The sequence below is a fragment of the Petromyzon marinus genome, chromosome 11 (assembly GCF_048934315.1).
Source record: "Petromyzon marinus isolate PM22_M1 ecotype Great Lakes invasive population chromosome 11, UKy_Petmar_22M1.pri1.0, whole genome shotgun sequence".
In the NCBI taxonomy this organism is placed as follows: domain Eukaryota; kingdom Metazoa; phylum Chordata; class Hyperoartia; order Petromyzontiformes; family Petromyzontidae; genus Petromyzon; species Petromyzon marinus.
In genome coordinates, this window is record NC_133677.1 from 15,773,447 (window position 1) to 15,796,817 (window position 23,371).

The 23,371-nt window shown below is 41.5% G+C and overlaps 1 protein-coding gene across 2 annotated transcripts in view; it reads left to right on the forward strand.

Moving 5' to 3' along the window:
* The window catches only part of KIF11 (kinesin family member 11), a 42,761-nt gene that overhangs the window by 8,659 nt on the left and 10,731 nt on the right, over positions 1-23,371 (forward strand). For both annotated transcript variants that reach the window (XM_076066425.1, XM_076066424.1), the window contains exons 6-22: positions 745-930; positions 1,488-1,612; positions 2,004-2,094; positions 2,506-2,651; positions 3,434-3,530; positions 3,709-3,804; positions 4,622-4,710; positions 5,235-5,322; positions 7,145-7,333; positions 9,029-9,236; positions 10,286-10,458; positions 11,780-11,905; positions 13,084-13,242; positions 14,349-14,488; positions 18,652-18,931; positions 20,289-20,511; positions 21,482-21,624. In XM_076066425.1, coding sequence (XP_075922540.1) covers positions 745-930; positions 1,488-1,612; positions 2,004-2,094; positions 2,506-2,651; positions 3,434-3,530; positions 3,709-3,804; positions 4,622-4,710; positions 5,235-5,322; positions 7,145-7,333; positions 9,029-9,236; positions 10,286-10,458; positions 11,780-11,905; positions 13,084-13,242; positions 14,349-14,488; positions 18,652-18,931; positions 20,289-20,511; positions 21,482-21,624 — 2,559 coding nt within the window. The remainder of the gene's footprint in view (positions 1-744; positions 931-1,487; positions 1,613-2,003; positions 2,095-2,505; positions 2,652-3,433; positions 3,531-3,708; positions 3,805-4,621; positions 4,711-5,234; positions 5,323-7,144; positions 7,334-9,028; positions 9,237-10,285; positions 10,459-11,779; positions 11,906-13,083; positions 13,243-14,348; positions 14,489-18,651; positions 18,932-20,288; positions 20,512-21,481; positions 21,625-23,371) is intronic.

Here is a 23,371-nt window from a genome sequence, read left to right on the forward strand (position 1 = left end):
TTTATGTAGTTTATTGTTAAAAATTCGGTCACAGTCCCTATGATCACTGTTACATTGCATTCATGGCTTTTATTTTGGTGATTTCGAAAACGTTTTTTTGGTTTTGGCCATGTTTTTGTTTATTGTAGTACAGAGTTGGACTGATGGCCTTAATCTTAGTTGTCTTGTGGTTGTTGTTGTTTGACTTGCATCCCACTGGGATTTTTGCACACAGCGTTGGTGTACGGTGCTATTTCAGGAATATTTTGATGTTTTTTTCCTGGATTTTCTGTTTGCACAGTCACATAATCACTTTAAGATGTTTTCTTGTTCATGTTTTTGTTTGTTGCGGTTGCACCCGATTCAAGAGCCGAATGGCTCACAGGGCTATACCAAATGAATGGAACTAAAAATAAATAAATGGAACTAGGTCCCAGCCGGAGGACACTAGGATAGCGGTAGATGTGAGTAAGTCCCGCCAAGATAGGAGGCTGTACCTCCTTAGGTTAGGAAGAGACCTGTGTGTAAGTAACGCTAAGTTCGGAGGCTGTACCTTCTTAGGGTACCGGGTGAGGGGACCATATACCCCTCAGTGTTAAGGACTGTGTAAAGAGAAGTATTACAATCAACAGTGTGCCTCATAAGAAGTGTATTCGTCATTCTAAACACTACACTTGTAAGTCATTACAAAGATGGTAATACAAATGTTTGACAACCTTCATACCTATTACATTTGTATATAAATTAAATGTGTTTGATGTTTAGGATCCTCTGGCTGGGGTCATCCCAAGGACCCTCCACCAAATCTTTGAAAAACTCACCAGCCTTGGGGTTGAGTTTTCGGTAAAGGTCTCTCTGCTGGAAATCTACAACGAAGAGCTTTTTGACTTGCTTAGCTCCAGCCCAGACATCGGAGAGAGGCTTCAAATGTTTGATGACCCTCGCAGTAAGGTACACTTATATAGCATGCCTACTGAATTAAATAACCCATATGTATGCTTCAAGCAACTAATTTGCTTGAGTTTTATTGTACTGTAAATGCTTCTAGTGTGCTAAGTAACATTTCTTTAAACTGTTGATTTGCTGAGGAAGTTATGCACACCCATAATGCTGGTAAAAAAAATAATTTTAAGCCAAGTGCAAACAGTGTATGTTGAACTTCTGTTGCACTGTACGTAGCCAACCGTGCTAATTGGAGGTGCAAATATAAATATTTTACATTTTAGTTTGTCTTAATTTAAAGGAAGATGCAACCCAAAAAATAGTTGTCTTGTTTTATTTTTATGTTTCCCATTTGGTAAGATATAAATCTGTAAGAAGACTTGTATGAATAATTATTTTCGGCTTAATGCTGATCTCAAACTTACACTATTCGGATAGATACTGTGGGATTAATGGAGTCACAGCAAAGTGAATTTGTAGATAATTTGGCATCTCTGAGCATCTTGCATTCACATCGAATGGAGATGAAGCATCATCTTGGTTGAACTAAATTTGTGTCCATGAAGGGAGCAGTGCTGATTAAGGGCTTGGAGGAGGTGACGGTCCACAACAAGGATGAGGTCTACCACATCCTGGAGCATGGTGCTGCCAAGCGACGAACCGCCTCCACTCTGATGAATGCCTACTCCAGGTGCGACAGCAGCAACTGCCACTCTTTCGCTCGAATCTCAACAGGAGCACGTTGTGTCTGTTATTTGGCATTCATTTATTGCCATTTATTGTTGACAAGGCTGGGGTTACAATTTAGAACTTAGCTTATCCACTGGTAGTATCCCAGGTTTGGACTTGTATTGTCATGAATTTCAATGTAGGGAGCCCTTAATGTTGAGGTCACAAGAAAGTGTTTATATTAATCCTTTATTACATATATTTTAAGAAATCTGCCAATGATTGCAAGAATCATTGGTCCCCTATCATCCATAGGTGACAGAAGATGCTGAATAAAGCTGTGCTTTACTACAATGCATTGCTCGTAATGGTCATCTAATTACTTGTGGTGTCCTATGTGCTTTTGTTTGTAGCCGATCCCACTCGGTGTTTTCCATCACCATACACATGAAGGAGACCATGATGGATGGGGAAGAGCTTGTGAAGATTGGCAAGCTAAATATGGTGGGTCGAACTGCCGTGCTTCAGTCCCTTGCTAGAGCAAATGATGTTAAATCTTACGGAATATGTTTTAGTTAACACTAGATAAAGCCAATTAAAATGTCATGAGTACAAGCATTTAACAAATCAACCATTATTAGTTCAGCTTACTGGTGAATTGAAGAACAATTCTCAAAACTAGATTTAGAATCGATACGACGTTTTGGTTGAAACGATGTCAAACGTCACAACAAGATACGGGAAGTAAATGTGAATTTGAGGAAGTCGGAGGCGATTGCATGGCTTAACCGAAAAATATATTGTGAATCTTAATATTGGCTGTGAAAACCTGTGATGAGATTTTATTTTACTTAAAATTGCTTCCATTTTTAGAAAACCAACACGAAGTTGAATTTTCCTTTTGTATTTTGGCAGGTGGACCTTGCCGGCAGCGAGAATATTGGGCGCTCGGGAGCAGTGGACAAGCGTGCTCGCGAGGCCGGGAACATCAACCAGTCTCTGCTCACCCTCGGAAGAGTGATCACCGCACTCGTGGAGAGGACTCCACACATTCCTTACAGGTTTATGCCTCAGTAACGCAGCTGGAGACACTTGGGTTTAATCTCAAATGGGTTGAGATTTAAACTCAGGATCTCAACACTAAAGGTGTAACGATATATACATCTTTGCAGTTGACTCAATTTTCGTGATTAAAGGTTTGTGCTTGAAGAAATATTGTTCTTTGATATTTGTTGAGTCCTTCAACAGCTGCAGATTGCAGGGAATTGTAAAAAACTGCTTTCTGCTGGGCAACAGCCACGGTAGTGATCCTTTTTATAGCGAGCGGGTGCCCGTGTCGCTCTTAACCAACACTAGAAAATGTCCGCAAGATGAAGTGCTAAGGGACTCGTAATGCAGAGGTCAGATGGATAGTTCAAAGTGGTTCCATGCCTAAAGGAAACTTTAAATCATCACCACTCTTGATGGCCCTGAGTCAATATGGAAAATGTAATATTGGCCAGTGGTACTTATTTACTTATTTTATCAATATTAGAGGGTGTATGTCCACAGTTGTCCTCTTGGAAGGTGAATAGTGGAAAAGAGTTCAAGGAATCGAACGGTGCCATTAAGGGACCCAAAAAAGGGCACTTAAGATGCCATCATATTGAGAGTGGCGGTCATAAGGGTCTGCACTGCCTGGGTTAAGGAGGACAAGGGAGTTTTGATCTGAGGCTACGTGAACATGTCCAGCATGGTCGTGTCGCATATTGATGTATTAGTTTGAGATTGTGCACGGTTGTAATGGGCAATGTTGCTGCCTGGATGTTGTCTTTGCCGACTGAACTCCATGTGGCTGTGTCAGGGAGTCAAAGCTGACCCGGCTCCTGCAGGACTCCCTGGGTGGTCGAACCAAAACCTCCATCATCGCCACCATTTCTCCAGCTGCAGTCAACATTGAGGTTGGATTCAAGATGCCTCCTTGCCTGTTTTTTATTTGATCACAAAAAGTCTTGACGGAATAAAATATTGCACATGTTCTTTTTGCTTGGGGCCTTCAAGTACTCTACTCCTTTGCCATTTGTTTATTTGACCATAATAATTCGTATCGAATACCGTTTGCACACGTTTTGTCTGTAGGAGACTCTGAGCACTCTAGAGTATGCAGCGCGTGCCAAAAACATCATGAACAAGCCCGAGGTCAACCAGAAACTCACAAAAAAGGCACTCATCAAGGTGAGCAACACGCCATTTAAAAACATCCCAGCTTTGAATTGTTGTTTCCTTAGAATTTTTGTAAAATGAAATTGAAAGTTTTTAGGTTTAAGATATGCATTGCTTAAAGAATGTTGATTTAAAGCTTTCATGACTGCAGGAATTACTCTTTGGTTCTTTGGTAAAGTCACGTAGAAATAAAACAAATAGTAGAATACGACGTTTCGATTTCAACACAAGCAATTGTCATCAGGTAGAAAACAAACCTAGTGACCTTCGAAATACAATGCAATACAACACAGTCGGCTAATACAACAGTCAGCACCTTACCTGGTTGATTACGTTATTGCTAAATTTGAGAGAGAGACAACACAGACACGGAGACACACAGATAGACACACAAGCAGAGAGACAACACAGAGACACACAGACACAACATAGATACACAGACCCAATGCCTCTGTGTCGAGGCCTTAAATAGAGAGGGGGGGGGGTGGGCCGGAGAGAGGTGGGTCTGCTGGAGCAGAGAAATTAGCATGTCAATGAGAGAGTTGTGTGGAAATCCACCCCGCAGCGCCGGGGGAGAGAAAGCGAATGGACCTACGTCTGTGTTTTGTGTCTCTCTCAAATTTAGCATTCTTTGGAAAAATGTAATCAACGAGGTAAGGTGCTGACTGTTGTGTCCGCCGACTCTGTGTTGTATTGTATTGTATTTCGAAGTTCACTAGGTTTGTTTATACTTGATGACAATTGCTTGTGTTGCAATCAAAACGTCGTATTCTATTATTTTATTTATTTTATTTCTACAAGCCTGCTCTTGAATGTATAATGTGTGCAGGAATACACCGACGAAATTGAACGGCTCAAGAAGGAACTTTCTTCGGCACGAGATAAGAATGGCGTCTACCTTCCTGTGGACAGCTATGAGTGAGTACTCATATTTATTTTGCCGTTTGACTCTGGATACTTTTCTGAGAAGGATGTCCTATGAGTCACCGTATATTATCGCAAATTTACGACTATTAAATACCGCAAATACCATGCCCCCCACCTGCACGGTTTCCCATACCCCCCTTGCACCCCCCCCTCACCTGCACGGTCTTCCACACCCCCCATGCACCCCCCCTGACTTGCGCAGACCCCCACACGCCCCATGCATCTGTGAGCTGCGATCGCTGCGCCCCCTTTTGGTTGAGACTTGATCGGGATGCAAGCTGAGTTCCGCTTGAGTAAGGCCATCAAGACCCGTCGACAGCCAGGATGCATGAGCTAAACTTAACAACTATTGAATTACTCCAGCAAGATGAGAAAATAACAATGTATGATCGTAACGAGAGCAAAACCCCAAACAGGCACACAGCCCTAACGATACTATCTTAAATGTACGAATTTGGTGGGTTTTTTTGTTTCTGTGCAGGCTTATAACTTATTGGATGTGTGTTTATTCACAGAGCAATGCAGGGCAAACTGACTGGTCAAGAACAGCTCCTCTTAGAATCCAATGAAAAAATATCCACGATTGAAGAAGAAATTAAAAAGGTGATTATCAAGGACGTGGCTAATTTAGAACTTTCAACAACACTTGTTTATATTATACTTGAAGTTTGCACAAGAAATGCAGATGAGTCGGGGTCGTATTCTTAGTCGCGACTTGGCTCTTCAGCCTCTAACACTCAGGCTCAGCCTGGGCTTGAGCAGCTCCATTGCTTCCAGAGATGCATGAGCAGCTTAGCCATAGCTCGGCTCAGGCTTAGCTCACGGAAATTCCAAGTGTGACTGAGACCATGCTCAGGTCGGACTCAAGTTAAGAGTGGCTTTGAGCCGTCTCACTTGAGCCAGAGTAAAGCCTGGGCCGAGCTGTGACTAATACATTTTGTTGCATGGGCTGAGTCACGGCTTCATATTAGGCTTCAAAGCAAAGATCTTGTTACATATTAGGAGAATAGCCTTTATACGGTAATTGAGTCTTGTGTATCTAACTGCATCTAAATTTGTACTGAAATCTATTCTTTCTTTGAAGAGAATAAGTGTTTCTGGCCTGTGGGGCTGATTGGGTCTTTGCATATAAACATCTGGTCGTTCACCATTGGTTCAAGCAAGCCTGACTGCTGATGATACACTGAATGTCAAACTGGTGCAGTTTGCTTGTAGTCAACCAATGCGGCAGAGTTATGCACTCCTAGGAGGCCGTGTGGCTGATGGGATTATAAAAAAAACATACTTTTATTTTTCATGAGGGGCAAGATATAGGAAGGAATCAATTTGTCTGCTTATTTTGTTACACATTCTCCACACCGCTTATGATTGTTGTGTTCCATCTGTGATGTCATGGAGTTTTTGTTCCTCTGTCTCAATCGCTTGTGTGCATGAGAGAGCTTCTTTGCCCCAGATCTGTGGATAGCAGAAATATTGGCCTCTGCAGATGACAGTATTTGCATGTAACAAGTTGATAGTTAATAATAATTGTGTAAAATTACTTCCTCGTTTTTTTTGCAACAATTTTACATGAACGTTGGAACTTCTTACATAGCCACCATTGCTGATCGGAAGTGCAGGGAATGGACCAGCCTCGCATTAGTAATGATGCCTGGAGTAGAACTGGGTATTCTGGTTATATTCATTGGGTCTTTGGGTAAAGCTAATTGGCTTTACCGAAAGACGCAACGAATATGTATTCTGATTATGTCAGTAATTTATTACCCTACCCACTTTCTGGTCAATCACTCGCCAAATTGGATAACATGAAACTAAATTTCGATTTAAAGCTTTCGTGACTGCAAGGATTCATCTTCTTTGGTTCTTTCGGTAAAGTCACGTAGAATGAGAATAAAATAATAAAATAAAACAATAAAATTCTCACGACGTTTTGGCCACAACACAGGTAGCCGTCCTCAGGTGAAGAAACAGGACTGTCCAGAAGCCACTCAAGTGCTGAAGCCACTCAAGTGCTGTCTTCTGGACAGTCCTGTTTCTTCACCTGAGGACGGCTACTTGTGTTGTGGCCGAAATGTCGTGAGTATTTTATTGTATTATTTTATTCTCATTCTACGTGACTTTACTGAAAGAACCAAAGAACATGAAACTAGTTGGAGAAAAAAGTCACTTCTGTTTCCACCTCTGCTGCTGGATGGGAGGTGATGGGCGGGGATATAGCAACGTCAACGCTATCATCTGCCGGGTTTCGCTGGGCATGGCAGACTGAGCATAGCTTTCTTGAGGATCTAAATTTAAAATTAGTCTTTACATTGTAATCCTTTGGTCATCACCCCAAAGAGAGTGAGTACACTAATGCCACAGACTCTGACTTTATGCATTTGTGGATATTATATTGAATATCGTGGGATTATGACATGACGTGTAGGTGACAGAGCTGTTCACGGACTCCCAAAAAGAGCTGAACGAGAAGACTGCGTGCCTGGAGCAATGCCAGATGCAGCTTCAAGGTACTTTCCAAGACCTGAGCCAAGTTCGGAGCCAGCTGCAAGTCTCATCCCTACTGGTCGAGGAGCACCGTAGCACAGAGGAGAAACTCTACAAGACGGCGAACCAGGTCTAAACCACGAGCTCAGCAATTTCATATTGTGCATAGTTCATTCAATGTAAATGATTCCTTATTAATTATTGTTTAAGCCACGTAATTGTGTACAACATCTGGTAACTATTAATAGACAATCAGATGCACGTCGCAGATTTTTAGGATTGTGCACTTAATAAGAGGTCAGACATATCGAGAAGAATTACGGACAACAGCTGTGTAAATTAGAATAGCCCTGCAGTAAAAAATGTTTCTCACGTCCAAGGACATTTGCCCAGCCATGGCCTAGAGGTTAGTGATGGAGCATTCACTGCAAATTGTAATGCAGCAAGGTAAACTGGGTTAAGTTTGTTTAAGTATACCGAAGCCAACCTTATATTTAACTCTTTTGATTACCTGATCAATATGCATTGGCACTGAATGGTATATTTATTGAACTGATCATTAGACTACTCTTTGGTTCTTTCGGTAAAGTCATGTAGGTAGAAAAATAATAGATCCCAACGTTTCGATCGCAACACAAGCAATCGTCATCAGGTGGGACAACCACAGCAAGAAAAAACTGCTGAAGATTGATTATTAGACTGATGAATATATTTATAATGATCAGTATATTCAACAATTAGACCATTCAATGCCAAAATCCAGATTGTAAGGGAAGAGTCACAATTTATCTTAAGAGGGGAAAAAAACATAAATTTAGTTTTACTCAATCTAGATTTGTTTTACTCATTTTGAGAATGAGTTTTCAAAGCAACACAAGTATCCCTCGATTTTACAAATATTCGGTTTTAGAAAATTTTCGTTAAAGCAATTGAAAAATTATGGATACTTTTCGGTTAACTAGATTGAATTTCGCACACGAAATTTCACCGCCCACGTGTCCCGAAATCAAACGAAGCACTGGGAGGCTGCATCATCCATCCGCAACAGAGTAGCGCGGTATTCCTCGTGCAACTGTAATGCCTGCACATTACCTTACCAGTCATTCCAAAATGCAGATCTTTTGGTGAGTTTCCCTGAAAAGGTTAATGATTTAAAAAAAAAAATTATCGTTTTAATGTTTATGTTTTTCTTATTTTTGTATTGTGAAAAGTGGATCTTTTTAGGTGAGGAGTAGAGTTTGAATGACTGTCCAAAACACGTCCCTAATTTTTTGTATTTAGGGAAAAGCCATCCCGATTTATTGTTTTTTTTTAAAGAATACTTCGCTTTTATAAATTGAGGGATACCTGTAGTTGATTCTGAATAACATCAATATCCTGTTTTAAATTGTCTTACAAACCATTAGGTGTGCAATCTTCAGGTAACAAGATGGTACCATCTGCAAAATTAATTGTTCATTTTCTCAGGGTTTTTTTTACTGGGATTAATATCTTTAAAGTTTTTTTCATAATGTACTTTGAAGTGTATAAACTTAAAAATGTTTGGATCTTTACATTGATTAATATTCTTATCCTCCCTATAGAAGAATCGAATCGTGTAATAATTGATGTTTTAAATAATAGATTTTGTATGTTATTAATTAATCCTCCTGCAGCCGCTTGAGGCCTTGCCAATTGCCACTTTTTGTTTCAACGAGAAGTTGCAAATATAAATCGTTACAATTGCTCAATGCCCCTGAGGATGAATTGTTATATTCCTGTAATTTGGCTCTCATCAGTGACAAAATGACATGTTTTTTTCTGGCATATTACGTGTTGTATGCAGTTGCTACTCACAGCAGATGAAACCACCGAGGATCTGCAAGGCCTGCAAATGAAGCTGCACAGGAAGACCGTCGTAGAGACTCACAATGAAATGGTGTCCACCATCTTCAGCCAACAGATTGAGCAACTTTTTACTGAGGCCAAAGGGAAGATGCAGAAGCAGAGAGACTTACAGTGCAGCATAGTCGACTCTTACACTGCTTCTTTGGGTAAGCGGGGAATCCATGGCTTACACGGTGATTTGTCCTATAGCAGTGCTTCTTAACATTTTGCATTGCACGGTGCAGACTTATGAGCTTGCTCAATCTGCGTAGTACATTAAAACACAATAGTTACTGGTCCCCGCTGGGTGTGAATGCATTTTAGCCAAGAAAGAGAAATCACAATTCTGTATTTTTACTTGTCGTTTTTAGAACAAGAACATAAAATGGTCCTGCCAAAATCCGTGACAATAATTTTTCCAACTGCATGAGTGTATTTGTGTGTCTGTGTGCATCCATGGCTATGAGTGTATTTGTGTTTCAATATATGTGTGCGGCTCTGAGTCTCCGTGTCCGTATGCCCAACTGCATATGCGTGACCAATGGAGAGGGCAGGAGGTAGGGGTGTGGGGTCTTGAAGTTATTTTCCTATAGTAAAAAAAAATACCTGACACACCTGCCACCTTTCCACGGAACACTGGTTTTGAAGCGCTGCCCAAGAGTAACGTGTTTTATGGTGGAAGACACACCCAGAAACACAAACGAGTGCCATTTTATTTCAAGACCACAAACATGTAGCAAATCGGCAGTTCTTGTAAAACATTACTATGTAACCTCTGAAACCGCATCAAATCAACCCTGTATCCTTATCCAAGGATCAACCCTGTCTGTCGTCTTAATGTATTAAAAGTTAGGGCGATAACACTGCAATGACGGCACTACTAGTGTCACTCCTAATAGTGACCTTAAATTATAATTTGCAAGCTGTAAACGTGTGTCAATTGATGCACTGGGAAGGTATATATTTACAAAATAAGAACCGCGTTGTGTGTGGCATATTCGAGACTCTATTAGACTTTTTTTTAGACGTTTGACAAGTGCACAATTATTTACTAGTGTTTTCCTTATGTAAGGTTTTTCGGTAAGGGCATTTTCATCCTGTATATGGGTTCTTTTAGCTTGTCCAAACTCTGAATCCGTGTATTGTTGTGACAAGTGAGTCCAACACTACATGCCGAGGCACTGACCTTGATGGCGGGTGAATGTGTGGCGTGCAGACGACGTCGTGAAGGCCGGCTCGCACACTCTGCAGGGGGTGTTGGAGGAGGTAGAGGGCTCGGTGACCTCCCTCAAAGAGTTCATGCAGGCTCGACTCGCACAGTTTGTCCAGACGCTTCATGAGCAGAAGGAGATCAGTAAGAGTGGCGGTTCCCAATTGGACCACACTCTCGTAAGTAAAAGTAACATTTTGTTTGTTAAATTCTCATACCATAACGTGAGAGCTTGTCAATGTAAGTGCATAGATTACATACATCCCCAGTGTTTATCATTGTGGTGTAGATGTGTTTTTTAGTAAACTGTCAATTAAATGTGAGATTGCCAGTACACCTTGAAAATCCCAAGGAATGTATATGGACCGCATACAATCGTGATGCGTGTACACGGTTGGCCTACATGCATGGTGTATTGGTTACGTTATGCTTGCAATCTGTTCTTTATTCAGCTCGTCCTGTACACTTCACAAGAATCGGAAGCAATAAGAGCACAAACGATGAGGGTGTTAGGATGTAATGTTTATAACCACATGGTATTCTTATGCACTGTGGAAGTGTATCTGAGGGCTGGTAAGTTAGGATCGTTCCTTACGCTTTGTAAGAACTCGTGGCAGAGTACGGTGGATATGGGATAACTTAACGAATATGTTTTTGCAGTCAATATCATTCGTAATTGATTGTTGGGTTAGGTCACAATGGTCTGACCTGCTCTGTCATTATTAACCCTACACCACCTGACAACCAAACAAATTATAATCTTATTGCTAAATTTGATAGTGAGGATTGTTCAACATACCAGTGAGCTGTAACAATAACAATTGGTGTTTTAAACACTTGTAGGACATTTTATTTGTTTAGCTGTGCCAAATGGTGGGGGGTTCCAAACGACACCGTTTCATCGAGATCATTATTATGGCTTAGCCCAAATATCAATTATGTTTGTTTCAGGGCTATTGAAGCCCTCTGTAGAAGCAGTGAATACCATTAGCTCACCGGAACTTCCTGTGGTTCTTTAGGGAAATCAAAGGGTCATCCTTGGGTAGCTGCACTTGATTAGGGGGTTCACAACCAGAAGTACTCTAAGCTTTTCAAGACGACTCCTTTCCTGCTGTGTATCTCCCATCATAGGGTAGGGGTTGGATGAGAGGCCACTCTTAAATAATCCCCCCATTTGGCTTCAGGTCTTCCCATCAGTCGGCAACCTCTTTATAACACTCCAGTAGGTCCGTTGTTGATTTTCCAAACAACTTTAAAGCAAGGAGGTGATTGTGAGGTGTGCAGACACCAGTGACATGGACTTTTATGAATTCCTCGCCATGAATACAGAAATGTGTTTATCACGTTCGAGGACAAAGCATTGTTATTTAAATACTGAAAATACTGTGTGTTTGTGTTGTGTGGCACAGGAGTGTTTCTTGCAGTAACATTGATGCATTTCTCAGTGTGCCTCTGTGTGATGACTCGACATAATGTCCAAGTATCGTGTGCGTGTTCTAGAAACGTTACGTGGAGGATGTTGATGAAATGATGCAGAACACGTTGCTTCCCACTTTCACATCGTTACATGAACTCAACATGCACAATAAGAAGGTTTTTCAAAATTTGCAAACAACTACAGCAAAGGTAAGTTAACTTTACAAGTCAAATATAAGATTTATCTGCACAGGATTAGCTTAGGGCATTACGCCGTACCCTACTGCGTAGGTAATTACTCCATACCCTACTGCGTAGGGCATTGCTCCGTACCCTACTGCGGAGGACATTATGCCGTACCCGACTGTGCATACATTGAGCAATGCAGGAACAGTCTTCCGTTCGGCTCTGCTTTATATTATTATTTTCTTAATTTCAGTAGCCGTCTGGCTTACCCTGAATTCCATCATTCTTGATTCCAGCTTCCTGAGGTTTTAACAAAGTAATGTATGTACTAATGTGGGTGGATGTATTTTTTCATAATAATTTAACTGTAAAAATATATAACTGCTTTCCTTAACCTTTTACTCATGGCTGGGCACCATTGAAAAGTCACGCACCAACCATGAGATAACCCCAAGGCTCTTCCTGTACACCACGATGTTATCTCATTCGCTGGCACGCCGGCAGCCACACGAGCAGCAAGCATCCCACTGAAATCACGTTTTGTGAGTCATTGTTTCGACCCTTGACTTGAGAAGGTGGGAAAATGCTGTGGTGCTGTGCGAGTTTCCATAGTCTAGTAACATGTCTTAACATGAAAAGCATGTAACCTCATCTCTGCAAAGATTGCCACTTTTATTTTTCAATTTAGATGTGAAAGCCAATTGGTATCTCCCAATACAGTCTGTTCTCCTATAGCAGGTTTTCATAATGTGAATTGGATATAACGCAATTAATGGTTCCAGGAACACTTTTATAACGCAGGTGCAAATTGGATATAATGCGATTTGAGTGACTAGAACTACATTGCGCGAGTAGAAATAAATGGTTGTACGGCTGCCTTGGCGTAGCATCATACAAGGCGGGATACTCCTGGATCCTTCTAGATACTACCCACAACACGCTTCAGTCTTTGTTCAGCCTGCATACACATCTCACATGTTTATTGTGGACTGCTTTACCCTATACTATTTATTATAATGATATTTTTTTCATAACGCGATGTTCTTTCGGAGCGCAACTACTGCGTTACAGAATGGACTTTTTCAAGGATTACCTGGTTGGCCAATGTTTGGACATTTATTAAATTCACTGCTATAATTAATATTGTAATGAGGCCTTTAACCCCTTTTTATGTTGTGATTTCCTACTGTGGCTGTCGACAGGCTGAAGGGGTTAAAGACACATTGAGAACGTTTACGTCCAACCTTGTTGGAATTCTAGAGAAACTTCGTCTTGACGCCGATTCATCAATCAAGCGGCTGGCAGAGGAGAATTCGCTTTTAAAACAGCAGCTGAAACTTCAGAGAAAACAGCAAGCACAGGTTGGAACTTGAAAAGGCGTGTGAATTGAAATAACCATTCACATGGCAATAGTGTTAATGTATGGTATTGTGGATATATTGTGCAACAACGTAATTGAACATTATCTAATTTAATTGGGGGATGAGGCATAATTTTTGTTAAGTTGCAAAATTAATAAACATTTAGTTATTTCGGTAAAGTCACGTAGATATAAATATAACAATAAAGTGAATACAAATAATAAAAATAAAAACCACGACGTTTCGATCGCAACACAAGCGGTCGTAATCAGGAAAAGTGGGGTTAGCCTCTAAAGGCAAACTGTTTATAAAGGTTTAAAATGGGGTGGAAGCCCACCACCTGTACCATAATTACCCACTACTACCATCACCTCTAGCAGCAACCTCCACCGTAAACAGTGCGAGTGTGTAAAGCGAGATGCAGTGATTACCTGGCAGCCCTTTAATTGGTGGATACCCACCACCAGCGCCATCGTTGCTAACTACTACCATCACTTACATTAACATTAGCTGCCCCGCCCATGCTGCTGACACTTGGGCTACCCCCATTTTAAGCCTTTACCTGGCAGCCCTTTAATTGGTGGTAAGACACCACCAGTGCCGTCGTTGTCGACTACTCCCATCACTTACATTAACATTAGCTGCCCCACCCATGCTGCTGACAGTTGGGCTACACCTATTTTAAACCTTTATAAACAGGTTGCCTTTAGAGGCTAACCCCTCTTTTCCTCATGCTGACCGCTTGTGTTGCGATCGAAACGTCATGGTTTTTATTTTATTATTTTTATGCACTTTATTTTTTTATCTTTGTCACTTTACCGAAAGAACCAAATAATTGCAGTCACGAACGTTTTAAGCCAAAATTTAAACACATTTGGCTTTGGCCTTTGCGATTGGTAAGTCATTCCTTTCGCTGCCATACTACACACAACCAATAGGTGGCCTATGAAAATTAGTATTATTTTAGGATATTGCCCTTGAAAGACTAATACTGTCGGTCCAAAATGGATTTGGTCTTTTGCAAATTGTGTTATAATACTCACGGATGCATGTTACGTGTTTGTAATAATTCCACTTGGGAAACATGAGTTATCTATTTTTTACAGGAAATTCGGAATGTGATGCAAACTCTTAATGCAGAGCTGACCTCTTTGGATAGTCAAGCAGAGGATGGAGTTGCCAGCATGTTGCACTGTGCGGACAATGTTGACACAATCCTGGGAAACCTCCACAACACTATAAGGAGGTAAAGATGAACAGGAGATATTTCTTCACTTCCCATCTGTAGCACATGGCATTCATGCCTGCCTCAGGCCGGAGTGCTCTAGAGGACATGCCATGTCGTGTGCAAGTCCGTGATGAGGGCGAGCATGTCACATTTGATGTTCATTTTACGCCAATACAGGACATTGGAGATATCAGGATGCTTTTCCTATTTGAATTCTCTCTCCTGTGCATTTAATGGGAGACTGCGCGTCTGGGCTTCAGTATTGTACAAAATGCGGGACATCGATTGCACCCTTAAGATAATGTCAAGCGCGACATTGCACTGTCCTGCTGTGTCTCAAGTCTGCTTCTGTTGTGTAACTCAGCTGCGTGTTATTGAGCAATTGTAATCATGGCACAGACCTCTAATGCTTCAAGTAGACCCTGGGAAGGCCTTGACCAAGCCCTCCCTGGCCCAGAGAGCTTGCCAGAGCAAGTCGGCCTATGAATAAAAAAGGCATTTTGGAGCTTGAGGGGAAATGAGAAAATATAATGAAAATAAAGTCACTTATTTATTTGTATGCAGACCAATTACTCCACATTTCGCATTAAATACCTTACCATCACGTACAACAAAATTCTGCCATGTTGATAAGTAGCCTTCACATTAAATCTTGACTTAAAGCTTTCGTGACTGCAGGAATTCATACTCTTTGGGTCTTTTGGTAAAGTCACGTAGGTAGAAAATAATTAAATAATAAGAAACTACGCCGTTTCGATCGCTACACCAGCAATCGTCTTCAGGTGAAAAAATACAGCAGGCGGACTGCTGAGGCAGGAAGAAATATAGCGAGAGAGCTACTGCAGCCAAAGGTTATATACGTTTGAGATGGGTATAACCCAAGGGTAAGTGAGCGGGGCTAGAGATGGAATTTGAAGTAAATGTAAGATCGCAGAGCTAGGTATACCTTGGCCATTGTGTTACTAGAGATTAGCGATTAGCATGTCAATGTGAGACGGCTCCCGCAGCAGCGGCTGTGTTAATGAGAGACATTCAGCCTATTAAACAACGAGCGCCATCGCCGCATCGAGGAAAGGGAGCAGCAGCTATGTTAGTGAGACATTTAGCCTGTTAATGTAAAGACATTTAACAAGGTAATGTAAGTTCTAGATTTAAAGCTTTAGTGACTGCAAGGATCCATAGTCTTTGGTTCTATTCGGTAAAGTCACGCAAAAAAAAGAATTTTTTTTACGACGTTTCGGCCAGAGAACAGCGCTGGAGTGAACACAGCCAAGCAGTTCACTCCAACGCTGTCTAGACAGTCTGGTCCCTTCACCTGATGAAGGCCACTTGTGTTGTGATTTTTTGTTGTTTTTTACGTGACTTTACCGAATAGAACCAAAGACTAAGGTAATGCAACTCAGAGAGTCGGAAATAACTGCTAACATAGGCAGGTAGGATGGAAGCATCACAGCCAGTTATGACTTTACCTGGTTAATAACGTCCTTCCATTGATTGCTCAGTTTGTACCCATCTTCTTGGTTGAAATTGTATCTGTGTTTATATATCTGGATGGCTCCATGAACAAATCTTTGTTGATAGCCAGTGGGTTTGCATAGTACTTTCGTCTTGGAGAAATCAATTTGATGTGTGCCCACAGTGTTAAAACAATGATCAGCCACGGCAGAGGTGTTGGTCCTCCCGTGTTTCAGATCCGCCTTATGTTCGCGAACACGGTCTGAGATGTGTCACTTAGTTTCCCCAATGTAGATACTGCTGCAGGCACAGCTTAGTTTGTAGACTCCGGGGTATTGCATGTCAGGGATCACATCCTTCATAGATGGGATCAGATCACAAATTTCATGTACTGTGTTGAATCGGACCTGGATCTTTTTGGTAACCCCTGCTATGTATGGCAAGGTGATGGTTTTGATTGGGTCCTCAGGTGGTTCTCTCCCAACGGTTGGGGTGATAGCTTTACGGATTGTGCAACCCGAATTATTCATCTTGAGGGCTTGGTGTACGTGCTGCAGTTCACTGGCTAAGTGGTGATGGTCGGAAATGCAACGAGCCCTATGGTGTAGAGTTTTGATGAGGGAATTCTTCTGGGCTGGATGGTAGTGGGAGTCAGGTTTTAGATAGGCATCTGTGTGGGTGGCTTTCCTCTAGACAGTGTCCCAGTGAGCCATCAGGTCTCTTTTGGATTAAAACATCCAAGAATGGTAACTTGCCATCCTTTTCCACCTCCATGGTGAATTTGGTAGCTGGGTGTATGGAATTGATGTGGTTGAAGAATTGGTTCAGAGCTGGCAGGCCAATGTGGCCAGATGACGAACGTGTCATCTACATATATCTTCCACTAGGAAGGACGTAGGATGGATGTCTGGATGGCATCTGTCTCAAATTTTTCTATGAAAACATTGGCTACCACTGGAGATAAGGGATAACCCATTGGGGTACCTTCAACTGGTTTGTAGAATGTTCCATTCCAGGTTATGTAAGTGTTGGTGAGGCAGTGTCTCACCAGGGCTGATGCATCATCATTCAGTCCTTGTTTGACCAAATCTTCAATGATTGCAATGGTGTCAGGCACAGGAACTTTGGTAAACAAAGAAACTACATCGAAGCTCACAAGCAAATCACTTGGCGATAGTAATATGTCTTTAATTAGAGATACCAAGTGAGCTGAATTAAGTACAGCTGAGATGGTCTTGCCAGTGATGGCAGCAAGGTCTCGGACAGAAATTGGGCAAGTTTATAGGTGGGTGAGTCCTCGATGCGGCGGTGGCGCTCGTTTAATAGGCTGAATGTCTCAACACAGCCGCTGCTGTGGGAGCCGTCTCACACTGACATGCTAATCTCTAATCTCGAGCAATACAATGGCTTCAGCACCGTTGCAGTGGGGTTACGTTAACAGATTGACATGCTTATCTGTAGCAACACAATGGCCGAGGTATACCTAGCTCTGCGATCTTACATTTACTTGAAAATTGCATCTCTAGCCCCGCCCACTTACCCTTGGGTTATACCCATCTCAAACCTATATAACCTTTGGCTGCAGTAGCTCTCTCGCTATATTTCTTCCTGCCTCAGCAGTCCGCCTGCTGTATTTTTTCACCTGAAGACGATTGCTTGTGTTGCGATCGAAACGTGATTTTTTTTATTATTTTTCTATCTACGTGACTTTACCGAAAGACCCAAAGAGTAAGCCTTCACATTGGCGTGTAAAATATCATACTTGAGACAAAGTTTTGTATTGCAGATCCACATGTTAATTTATATGATTGTTCTCGCCCATGACAAAATGAGCAACATGTACAAACATGTTTTGAGCCACGTTATTGCAGGACTGTTCCACCGTGTCACTTGCCACGCATGCCATGGAATATCCAGTAGGGTTCTGTTGCTGCTGCGTAACGTACGTGTTAGGCTTGGTGAGGGACATTACATATACAGTGAAACCTTGGATTGCGAGCATAATTCGTTCCGGAAGCGTGCTCGTAATCCAAAGCACTCGAATATCAAAGCGAATTTCCCCATAAGAAATAATGGAAACTCAGATAATTCGTTCCACAACCCATAAATACTGTATTCATATAAAAATGATTAATACAAAATACCTTTTTATAGTTTTATTATTTAAATTTAATAGAAAGTAATCAAATGTATTAATTACATTTAATCGTGGCTGGTGTGAGGGAGACGAGAGAGAGGAGGAGGGTTATTGTGTAGGACGACTTTCACTTGCAGTACAGTTACTAAAGAACAGTCGCTACACTTGGCACACAAAATTAAAAAATGCTTTACGCACACACACAGTATACGCTCGCACGGATGTTGACTATACGAGTGAGGCACGCCGACTGAGACCGAGCATGGGAGATGATTACCCACAATCCCGCAGCGAGAGAGAGGAGAACCATTGGCTTAGTTGTGATCACGTGACGCTCGGCAGACAAAGCGTATACTGTACGTACTGCTCGTATTGCAAGACATCGCTCGTTTATCAAATAATTATTTATTAATTTTTTGGGTGGTCTTGGAAAACACTCGCAGACCAAGTTACTCGCAATCCAAGGTTTCACTGTACATCATTGTCACTTATGCTATTATGGTGTGTTTTGATTTGGGAGCCAGAATATAGTCAATGTTGATGATAATATAGCTTTTTAATCTACGTTGTGTTCATGTGATGTGTACAGTGATTTGCAGAATGGAGCTGACTTGACAAAGGTGTGTGGGACAAGCATGATTGACAGCTTGAGTGGTGTGCATGGGGAGATGCATGATATGAGTAAGGCAGGCACAGCGCAGTCTGACTTGGCTGCAGAAAAGCAACTATCCCTGTGTGCCGAGTTGAACCGGCTCCATGCCTCATCGCACAACTCCTACGACCATCAGCAACGTCAGCTGCAACAAGTGATGTCGCATCAAGAGACGTCCTTCCAGGAAAACCAGAATGCCTTGGAAACCTCACAAAAGGTACCTCAAGCTTTTCAAGGGAACTATTCACCAATACGGGAGACCCTTGAATATCACGGGTGTAATCATTCATGGTTTCGACCTATCGCGGGCAACCTCTTTAGCTATCGCGGGGGTTAGTTTTGGCCTTTCGCGCGTATACTGTAGAGTGTAGACGGACGCGCACCGTATCCTTGGCTGATACCTTGGGGCGGGCGAGGGATGCAAGGCAGTCAGTCGCACCTCAACCTGCCATGCAATAATCTTGTGGACAAAGACAACGATCCTCCGTATAGCCTATTAACAGACTGTTGGGGCAAGTGCAGTTAGCAAGCACTTATGAAGGCTTGCATGGCACACGAGGGGGTGGTTGGCCATCACCAGCGCACACGCTTTGGATCATCATCATTGGTAAGTACAGTATTCAGTATTTGTACTACTATTTGTTTAGGATTTTTTTTGTGTATAGGTTGTGTTAATTTCAATGACTGTATTTTGTTTTTAGTTTATTTGCCGTACAGTTTTTATTTCAATTGTGGTGTCTATTTTTGGTTGCCGTATACCTAACCGCATTATTTAGGATTGGCTTAAGTATTGAATTTCACAGTTTTGGCTTTTGTGGCACTTTCCAAGAATAACCCCCAAGATATTCAAGGGTCTCGCTGAATATGTTTAAAAGTGTGTTTTATGGCCAGAACATTTACAACTTTTAGTAACAATGTTCAGTCTTTTGTAAATCGACTTAAGTTGTGTTCCTCACATGGGATGTTTGACCATACTTCACCGAGTTGGTAAAGCTAGAGAGCAAGGACATTGTGGCATAGAAGCGCAGTCCAGTAGTTTTTCTGCATTGTCCTCTAACCATAACATGGCACAGCCTCACAGCCACCTATGATATCCTGGCATGCACAGTGGTCATCTCCTTCAAGCACCATCCAGGCACAACCTGCTTAGCTTCCTCGATGTCATGAGATGGGCCACGTTTATGGTTTACAAATAGAATTGCAGTGTTGGGCTCGATGGTTAAGTGCTGCCGGTGTAAATGAGACAATAAAATGTACTTTAACTGAATCTCGACCCCAAATCATAAACATGTGTCGATTTTCTGGAGGGATAAATTGTGACGTTTACTTATTAGTTCTGTTTGTTATATACCGCTTTGTGCCGTTTCTGGCCAGATGACTAGATTTTTGTTTAGATCAATGTTATTTTTGGCAGGTCTACTTTTGTCATTGACGTTCCCATGCATTCGCTTCTTCCGAACTCTGTATTTTAATAGATGGGAGTTGCAATTGTGCATTGCCAACTGCAGCGGGTATTTTAATTGGTGTATTTGTACAATGTTGGTTTTTGTTGTGCTTGTTCTTTACTTCCACAGGATTTAGGAACTAGAATGGATGCAGTTAGAGGAGCGTGGAGCTGCCATTTGCAGAAACACGAGTTGCAGCTGCGGGCCGCAATGGTGAATCTGCAGAGGCAAATGGAAGGTGATCGGGAGGCTGTGAGCCAGCTCTCGAGAGTCCTGGAGGAGAATAGCAACACATGCCTCCAGACGATCAAACAATTCTTCCATGATGACTTCAAGAAGGACATTCCTACAGGTCACTTCACTGCTCCTTAAGTATTTTATAAATGCCATACCACATTTGCATTATGTGAAATTCAGATGAGTGATACGTGGTAAATTACCTACCACTATTAATTGTCTGATTCGTGCTAGGGTTATGGGTTTTCCACTATACAGTGCAGCTATGTAATAAGGTGTGATGGTAGTTCACTGCTGTAATGAAGCGCACTGCAAATTGATGATAGATGTTTAACTGAAACTTTAAACTATTTTTTTATTGTAACACTCACTGGAATTGTATTGTACCTGTATAAGCAAATAAAATATTTAACTTGCTCAAAGTAAATATACACAATGATTTAACAATTGTTAATGGCAGTGTGTTATTCCTAAAATCGGGCACCTGGTCTGAATGTAGTGTAAAAACAACTTCCTTGGAAACTTGAATGCAACTAAAATGTTGAATATATTGAGTATACAATGTTGTCCTGCAGGTTCAGTTTTATGTTCATTGGCAGCAACAGTAGAGAATCCACAATATATAATTAAATATTATCTAACAGCCAATGAAACCAGCCCAATTATGTTTGACCACTGTTGCATGCTCGAGTGCCTTTGTAATGGTATACAGCGGCAGGTTAGCGCAGGGCTTACACTTCTTTGTGCTTTACAACAATAAGTTTCTGATTCGGGCGTCTTTCTCTGTTGAGATTGTATGTTTTCCCCCCTGTTCTGTGTAGGGTTTTTCCGGGTTGCCACAATCTCCCGTGGCAAAAGAAAAACCATACCATGTATCTGCTATTGGCCAAACATCCCAGTGCTGAAAAATTACCTGACAAATACTCGATTGGGATCAGACAGCAACATCGCCCCCCCAACTGAACTTGGCAGGATGTTCCTGAAAAAGTCTTCAGACTGAGTTTTTTCTGCGTAAACAAGTGCATCATAATTACATGTATTTTAAGTTCACTTTGTGATGCTGACCAGAGTTATTTTGAATGCAGGCACAACTCCCCAGCGTAAGGAGTACCGGTACCCACGGGTTCTGCAGCGAACGGAACCGCACGATGTGCTGGTTGAGAAGTTCCAGCAGCAGGTGGACACGTTTCATCGTGGAGAACCACTCCCAGCTCAAGAAATACGCATTGTATGGACATTTTACCAAACGAATCATTATTATTGCAACTTAAGCATGGTCCGAGCCATGCTCAGGATTTCTCCGAACCTGATCCGAGCCGTGGCTAAGATGCTCATGCATTTTGATTTAAAGCTTTCGTGACTGCAAGGATTCATCTTCTTTGGTTCTTTCGGTAAAGTCACGTAGAATCAGAATAAAATAATAAAATAAAACAATAACATTCTCACGACGTTTCGGCCACAACACAAGTGGCCTTCTTCAGGTGAAAGGAACAAACATGTCGGGATAACAGAGCTACAATGAACACTGCTAAGATTCGCAGCGTCTTTTAAGCTGGTTGAGAGAGTGAGGCACCTTGACAAAGGGGTTTACATATCAAACAGGAGAATTTAGCATTGAAACAGTTGAGGGATTAGCTTGTGACTGGTCACAGAAATAGCTGTGTTAAAGTCAAAGCCTACACATCCACAGAGGCACCTCGTACATGGACGCCAAAGGGGCTGCAACAACTCAACTATCATAAAGTAAACCGATGTGAAAAAAAAACCTAAGTCTAAATTACATCAATATAATAAATGTACTCAATATATTCTTCAATAAGCAGAGCTATTAACAGCAACTGGGTATACACTACACTATATAATGAATACCATATAGTAAACAGATAAAAAACTAAAATATAAACTACCTTAATGTTATATTCTTAGTTTTTTCGGTAAAGTCACGTTGAAGAGAAACAACAAAATAACAAATATATATAAAACAATAAAAAATTCTCACGACGTTTCGACCATAACTCAAACGGTCATCATCAGGTGTGTCGGTTTGCATAAATTTATTTTGAAAACGGCATATTTATTTATATATATAAAAATAACGTTTGCGTCACGCGCAACGATGGCAGTTTGCCAGGACTAGTCCATCTATTTTTTGAAAAGAGGAGGGGGGAGACGAAATTTGTTTTTATGTAAGCTGTCTGAAAGGCACTGTAAGCGTGAACAATCAATCAAGAACTGAAATGATTTATCAAATCTTTCCAATGATTGCTAAGATAGAATCCATCTTCTCGGTTGAAATTGTCTCTGTGTTTGTATATGTGGATAGCCTCATGAACGAATCTCTCATGGAAGCCAGATGGCTTACAAAGAACCTCCGTCTTGGAAAAGTCAATGGCATGTGAGCCTACTGAATTAGAACAATGATCTGCTACGGCCGAGGTGTTGGTCCTACCGTGTTTAAGGTCTGCTTTATGTTCACGAATGCGGTCCGAGATATGGCGTTTGGTTTCTCCAATGTAACTACTACCACAGAGGCAACTTAGTTTGTAGACACCAGGGTATTGTATGTCCGGAATCACATCTTTTACAGACGGAACCAGATCACGGATTTTATGTAATGTGTTGAAACGGACCTGGATCTTGTGTTTATTCAAGATTTTGGAGATCTTTTTTGTGATCCCAGCAATGTAGGGTAAAGTGATGGTTTTGAAAGGCTCCTCAAGAGGGTTCTTCTTCATGGTTTGAGTGATAGCTTTGCGGATTGTATAGTCGGAGTAACCATTAGCCCTAAGAGCTTGGTGTACGTGCTTGAGTTCACTGCTTATGTGTTCCTGGTCGGATATGCATTGGGCTCTATGATACAGAGTCTTGATGAGAGAATTCTTCTGTGATGGATGGTGGTGGGAATCCGGTTTCAGATAAGCATCCGTATGGGTAGCTTTCCTGTAGACAGAGTGGCTCATTGAACCATCAGGTCT